This window comes from Electrophorus electricus, chromosome 14, assembly GCF_041902795.1.
Source record: "Electrophorus electricus isolate QZ-2024a chromosome 14, ASM4190279v1, whole genome shotgun sequence".
NCBI lineage: Eukaryota > Metazoa > Chordata > Actinopteri > Gymnotiformes > Gymnotidae > Electrophorus > Electrophorus electricus.
The window spans coordinates 26,992,501-27,000,000 of NC_137510.1; the positions used below are offsets into that span (position 1 = coordinate 26,992,501).

At 44.6% G+C, this 7,500-nt stretch overlaps 1 protein-coding gene across 4 annotated transcripts in view; it reads left to right on the forward strand.

Moving 5' to 3' along the window:
* The window catches only part of ptpn6 (protein tyrosine phosphatase non-receptor type 6), a 25,456-nt gene that overhangs the window by 14,490 nt on the left and 3,466 nt on the right, over positions 1-7,500 (forward strand). For 3 of the 4 annotated variants that reach the window (XM_081695681.1, XM_081695680.1, XM_081695683.1), the window contains 9 exons: positions 620-748; positions 1,075-1,171; positions 1,969-2,048; positions 2,549-2,695; positions 2,908-3,039; positions 5,312-5,466; positions 5,936-6,003; positions 6,875-7,026; positions 7,241-7,311. In XM_081695681.1, the coding sequence (XP_081551807.1) occupies positions 620-748; positions 1,075-1,171; positions 1,969-2,048; positions 2,549-2,695; positions 2,908-3,039; positions 5,312-5,466; positions 5,936-6,003; positions 6,875-7,026; positions 7,241-7,311 (1,031 nt within the window). The other variant, XM_081695682.1, reaches the window with a different exon arrangement.

Sequence of the window (7,500 nt, forward strand, 5' to 3'; positions counted from 1 at the left end):
CTCTGTCTTAACTAACCCTAACCCTATCTCTGTCGTAATTAACCCTAACCCTGTCTCTGTCGTATCTAACCCTAACCCTATCTCTGTCGTATCTAACCCTAACCCTATCTCTGTCGTATCTAGCCCTAACCCTATCTCTGTCGTATCTAACCCTAACCCTATCTATGTCGTTTCTAACCCTAACCCTATCTGTTGTATCTAACCCTAACCTTATCTCTGTTGTATCTAACCCTAACCCTATCTCTGTCTTAACTAACCCTAACCCTATCTCTGTCTTAACTAACCCTAACCCTATCTCTGTCATTTCTAACCCTAACCCTATCTCTGTCATTTCTAACCCTAACCCTATCTGTCGTTTCTAACCCTAACCCTATCTCTGTCGTTTCTAACCCTAACCCTATCTCTGTCGTTTCTAACCCTAACCCTACCTGTCGTATCTAACCCTAATCCTATCTGTCGTATCTAACCCTAATCCTATCTGTCGTTTCTAACCCTAACCCTATCTGTCATATCTAACCCTAACCCTATCTCTGTCGTTTCTAACCCTAACCCTATCTCTGTCATGTCTAACTCTAAACCCATTCTGTGTTGTATCTATCCTTAACCCTTTCTCTCTCAGCCCTATTTCTCAACTCGGCTGAACGCAGCTGACATCGACAGCAGGGTGAAAATATTGGATCAGAAAGCTGTGGCAAAGAATGGGGAAGGAGGTGATAAGTCAAAGGCTGGATTCTGGGAGGAGTTTGATGTGAGTGCAACACTGACCATGTGGCACAGCTACAAATAAAAATGATTTTTTACAGTTCTCAGCTAGTGTTTTACAGTCCTCTATTAGTGTTACAGAAGAGCATTTTTATTCTGAGGTGATTCATTACTCTGACATTGATAGATTAACCCAGTTATGACTGTCCTGACTGCAGTCTGCTCAGTAAAGGGGTGAATCTGTTAGACCACAGGATCAGATCCCCAGCACAGGAAATGGGAACACCTTGCTCTGCATGGACTTTTGTGATTGGCCAATCTCTGCATGTGTAGGCTGTTGTGATTGGTCAGTCTCGCTGTCCATCTGTGCAGGCTTTGCAGAAGTTAGATACCAAAATAAAGAAGAGCAGAGACGAAGGAATGCGGCCGGAAAATAAAAGCAAAAACAGATACAAGAACATTCTACCTTGTAAGATCCTCAGCATAACAACCCCACCCTAACCCTAACAACCCCACCCTGACACTAACAACCCCACCCTGACACTAGTAACCCCACCCTAACCCTAAGAACCCTACCCTGACACTAGTAACCCCACCCTGACACTAGTAACCCCACCCTAACCCTAACAACTCCACCCTGACACTAGTAACCCCACCTTAACCCTAACAACCCCACCCTGACACCAGTAACCCCACCCTTACACTAGTATCCCCACCCTAACCCTAACAACCCCACCCTAACACTAGTAACCCCACCCTGACACTAGTATCCCCACCCTAACCCTAACAACCCCACCCTGACACTAGTAACCCCACCCTGACACTAGTATCCCCACCCTAACCCTAACAACCCCACCCTGACACTAGTAACCCCACCCTGACACTAGTATCCCCACCCTAACCCTAACAACCCCACTATGACACTAGTAACCCCACCCTAACCCTAACAACCCCACCCTGACACTAGTAACCCCACCCTAACCCTAATAACCCTACCCTGACACTAGTAACCCCACCCTAACCCTAACAACCCCACCCTAATAACCCCACCCTAACCCTAACAACCCCACCGTAATAACCCCACCCTAACCCTAACAACCCCACCCTAATAACCCCACCCTAACCCTAACAACCCCACCCTAATAACCCCACCCTAACCCTGTAAGTCTAGCCACTGAGCCTCACAGCAACATTGACAGAAACCTTTTGCACACGCCTCACTGTCACAGAACTAGTCATCATTGTTCTCTACCTTCTCTCCTCCAGTCGATGAGACCAGAGTCATTCTGCAGGATCGAGACCCCCATGTTGTTGGGTCTGATTACATCAACGCCAACTATGTGAAAGTAAATCTTATAATCAGTGACACAAATGAAAATTCAACACCACTAGTTTCACCCTCCAAATGTCATCCATACCTATTATTACTATTATTATTACTATTATTATTACTGTTATTATTACTATTATTATTACTATTATTATTACTGTTATTATTACTATTATTATTACTATTATTATTACTGTTATTATTATTATTACTGTTATTATTATTGCTATTATTATTACTGTTATTATTATTATTATTATTATTATTGTTATTATTAGTGTTATTATTATTATTACAGTTATTATTAATATTATTATTGCTATTATTATTATTACTATTATTGTTATTACTATTATTATTACTGTTATTATTATTTCTATTATTATTATTATTATTATTATTACTGTTATTATTATTATTACTGTTATCGTTATTATTCTTTTAAGTATTATTATTATTATTATTATTTATGCACTAACATTTCTGTTTTTCTGGTCTTGATCTTTTTCACTCTAGAATAAGATGTGTGAAATAGGTCCTCAAAAAGTCTACATTGCTTGTCAAGGATGTCTTGCAACAACTGTCAACGATTTCTGGCAAATGGTGTGGCAGGAGGAATCACATGTCATTGTCATGACAACAAGGGAGGTTGAGAAAGGACGGGTCAGTACTTGTTAAAGAAACTTTTGAGCTTTTGAAGCATTTGATCCCTACAGCTGTGGTCATTCGTGCTCTCCTCTAATCTCATACCGAGTTTGATATTTGCAGATGTAATTCATAACCTTAACCCTAACCCTAGTTTAATTTTAACCCCAAATCTTCCCTTGTGGCAGTAATCTTCTGAGATTACAACTCCATCCCTGTGTGCCCTGCAGAATAAGTGTGTGCCCTACTGGCCAGACCCTGGCGCCTCTAAAGAATTTGGGAGTTATGTGGTGATGTCACGCCGTGAGAGAGATGCCAGTGACTACAAGGTCAGAGTTCTGGAGCTGGCCCCGCTCGACAAGGTAAAAGTGTCCTCCACTGATCTCTGACCAGTCTCTCCATTAGGAGTTATATCCCGGGAGCAAGTCTGTCTTAGTGTCACTGTCTCTGTCTCCCACCAAGTACTCTGTGTCTCTACCCTCCCTTTCTGTCTCTTCTTCCCTCTTTATCCTGATGATGTCTGGATTATTTTACCCCTTTGATCGCTGATGATGTCACAGCCATCCCTAGCTGGGATGCCTGAAAGAGCATCACTGTCTGTGCTCTCTGGGAGGGAGGTGTGGCATACACTCTCTCTGCTGTCAATCACAGTAACAATCATGGGCATCTGTGAGCTCGTGCATCACAATGGGGTGGATATTGCTGTCCTCTGAGTATGTTACTTCATCTCCTGACATTGCACAAGCTGCAGAATGCAAAGATGTGATTGGCTAAGACAGCTCTGGACAGCTCTATTTGTGTTTGTCCAGTTTCACTTGTTTAGTTTGGCTCCCCACATCCAGCATGTTTTAACCTCCAGGAATGTTGACAAAGTCATTACGAGGAACATTTGAGTCTGTATTACCTGATGTGTGTTTGTACCATGTGTGTAATATTTGGGTCTGTATTAGCCAAGGTGTGTGTGTGTGTGTGTGTAATGTGTATAATATTTGAGTCTATTACCTGATGTGTGTGTGTGTACTATGTGTGTAATATTTGGATCTGTATTAGCCAAGATGTGTGTGTGTATAATTTTTTAGTCTGTATTACCTGATGTGTGTGTGTACTACGTGTGTAATATTTGGGTCTGTTACCCAATGTGCGTGTGTGCGTGTGTAATATTTGGGTCCGTATTACCCGAAGTGTGTGTGTACCATGTGTGTAATATTTGAGTCTGTATTAGCCAAGGTGTGTGTTTGTGTGTGTGTGTGTAATGTGTATAATATTTGAGTCTATTACCCGATGTGTGTGTGTACCATGTGTGTAATATTTGAGTCTGTATTAGCCAAGGTGTGTGTTTGTGTGTGTGTGTGTAATGTGTATAATATTTGAGTCTATTACCCGATGTGTGTGTGTACCATGTGTGTAATATTTGGGTCTGCATTAGCTGAGGTATGTGTGTGTGTATGTGTGTGTGTGTATAATGTGTATAACATTCGAGTCTGTATTACTCCATGTGTTTGTGTACTATGTGTAATATTTGGGTCTGTATTAGCCGTGTGTGTGTGTGTGTATGTGTGTGTAAAAAATGGAGTCCAGTAGAAGTTGGGGCATGGCTTTATTTTCATTCATTTCTCTGCGCTCTGCAGAATCATCTAGCACTTCCTCTTTAAGCCCAGAGCGTCGTGACCTGACCCTTGACCTGCAAGGTCACCTGAGCCCCGCTCTGTTTATTACCAGTACAGCTGTGGAACTTTACATATTACTGATGGCAGTATGTCATGATTCAGCTCTAATGAGGTCTGCTCTGTGCATCCTGTCCTCTCTCTCTCTGTGTCCTGTCCTCTCTCTGTGTCCTCTCCTCTCTCTCTGTCCTGTCCTCTCTCTCTGTGTCCTGTCCTCTCTCTCTGTCCTGTCCTCTCTCTCTGTGTCCTCTCTTTCTGTGTCCTGTCCTCTCTCTCTGTCCTGTCCTCTCTCTCTGTGTCCTGTCCTCTCTCTCTTTGTCCTCTCTCTCTCTGTCCTGTCCTCTCTCTGTGTCCTCTCTCTCTCTGTCCTGTCCTCTCTCTCTGTCCTGTCCTCTCTCTGTGTCCTCTCTCTCTCTGTCCTGTCCTCTCTCTCTGTCCTGTCCTCTCTCTCTGTGTCCTGTCCTCTCTCTCTGTGTCCTGTCCTGTCTCTCTGTCCTGTCCTCTCTCTGTCCTGTCCTCTCTCTCTGTGTCCTGTGCTCTCTCTCTGTGTCCTCTCTCTCTGTGTCCTGTCCTCTCTCTCTGTGTCCTCTCTCTCTCTGTCCTGTCCTCTCTCTCTGTGTCCTCTCTCTCTGTGTCCTGTCCTCTCTCTGTCCTGTCCTCTCTCTCTGTGTCCTGTCCTCTCTCTCTGTGTCCTCTCTCTCTCTGTCCTGTCCTCTCTCTGTGTCCTCTCTCTCTCTGTCCTGTCCTCTCTCTCTGTACTGTCCTCTCTCTCTGTGTCCTGTCCTCTCTCTCTGTCCTGTCCTCTCTCTGTCCTGTCCTCTCTCTCTGTGTCCTGTCCTCTCTCTCTGTCCTCTCTCTCTCTGTCCTGTCCTCTCTCTGTCCTGTCCTTTCTGTCTCTCCTGTTGTCTCTGTGTGTCCTGATTGCTCTTTTCTTTTCTGTGCCCTGTCAACTCCACTGTTGTGATTGAAGAGTGGGGCTGTCCGGGAGATCTGGCAGTACCAGTACCTGAGCTGGCCAGACCATGGTGTCCCAGTGGAGCCGGGTGGCGTGCTCAGCTTCCTCACAGAGGTCAACTTCAGGCAACAGGCATTTCACGACACAGGACCCATGATCATCCACTGCAGGTATGACCCTCACTGCAGGTGTGACCCTCACTGCAGGTGTGACCATCACTGCAGGCGTGACCGTCACTGCATATGTGACCCTCACTGCAGGCGTGACCGTCACTGCATATGTGACCATCACTGCAGGTGTGACCATCACTGCTGGCGTGACCCTCAAACGGCTCTCCCTAAAAGGAAATTTGTTTTGAGACCAAGAAGAGATCCATCTGGTTTGAAAGGATTGTATCTGTAAAGTAGAAAGAGTTTCACAGTGTCATCTTTAGCAGTGTGTGCAGGCTGGTGTAAGGCTGTGGCTGCTTTGAGTGGGAGTCTAGTAGCTAGCAGGTCCTGCACTGACCTTTGAGATATGACTGAATGTGGAGTACAGAGTGAGACCACAGAGGGCGACAGTCTTGTGTCTAGCAGTAGCTGCACTGGCAGCTGCATTAGAGGCCCTAGAAGAGTGATGAATTATGATGTTTATTTTTAGCGCTGGCATCGGTCGAACAGGAACCATTGTGGTCATCGACATGCTAATAGAAACGATCAGCAGTAAAGGTGAGTGTCTCTCTCTCTCTCTCTCTCTCTCTCTCTCCCCTCCCTCTCTTCCTCTCTCTCTATCGGTCTCTCTCTCTCCCTCCCTCTCTCTTTCATTTTCATTTTATTTATAAAATTTCATTGGCATGACTGTGAATATACAATTTTGATTTTAGTCACATTAACACTGTAAGTATTAGATAATAACTGGTATACTGGTATAACTGGTATACTCTCATGTGGGGAGAAAGAGCAGAAAGTATTGCGTGAGGGTGTTACCACGCGGTAAGGAAGGAGGTTGAGGTGGCATGCTTGTGTGTGCTGGCTCCATGCTGGCTCCTTTAGAGCTCCACACTGGCTCCATTAGGGCTCCACACTGGCTCCATTTGGGCTCTGTGAGGTTTTAGACCCTCTGGAATGTGCTGGATCTAGGAAAGGGTCTGTTAGCAGATCTGAAAGGCTGCTGTGCATGTGTGGTAAGAACACTGTGTTTATAGGCTGTATTTGATCCTGGTCAGCTGAGCTAAAAGCCATGTCAGATATGCAGAAATAGCCACCACAAAGCCAACTGTTTCAGAATTAAGCCAACAAATTGTAACCCAACATTGTGTTAATGTAAATAGGATTTTAACCTCATGAACCTGCACAATACAGACAGAAGAACTTCTACTGCAAATTAAAATCTGCAATATTTAAAACTTTAGCTTCTGTGTGAACACTAAACTTTACCTTAATACCAGTCGTGGGATAACAGAGCCAATATTAGAAATGATTCAAAATTTAAGTCAAAGTCTTCTGGACTTTTTCACCTTATTTGTAGAGCGTTTTACATTTGTAGCTTCACCATGTTTTGTTATTATTTTTGTTAATTTTTTCATGGGTATCTTCTCAGGTGTGGACTGTGACATTGACATCCAGAAGTGCATCCAGATGGTGCGTGAGCAGCGTTCAGGCATGGTCCAGACCGAGGCCCAGTACCGCTTCATCTACCTGGCCGTAAAGCAGCACATCGAGTCTGAGGAGGCCAAATCGAAGGCCAGAATGGTGAGAGTAACTCTGGCGGGGGGGCTCCGTGTCGAAACTCATCCACTTTATCTTCACCGCATACACTGGCATGAAGCAACCCTGTAGAGATGTTGACATTTCTTTCATGTCTCTTTGGAAGCTGACAATGCCTTGGCCCACACACACACCCAGCTCACACACGCACACCAAAACCTCATGCCATGCTGCACACTGACACTGATTTTATTTTCAGGAGACAGATACAGAGTACGGAAACCTGTCTATACAGCACAGACACCAGATGGCAAGTCGTAAATCCTCCAAGTGAGTAGGAGCACAAAGACCTCAATGTGTGAAACCAGACCACCTACAGGGTTTACCCTATCACCACGGCTACAGGGTTTACCCTATCACCACAGCTACAGCTGATACAGGGTTACCCTATCACCACAGCTACAGCTGATACAGGGTTACCCTAACACCACAGGTACAGCTGATACAGGGTTACCCTAA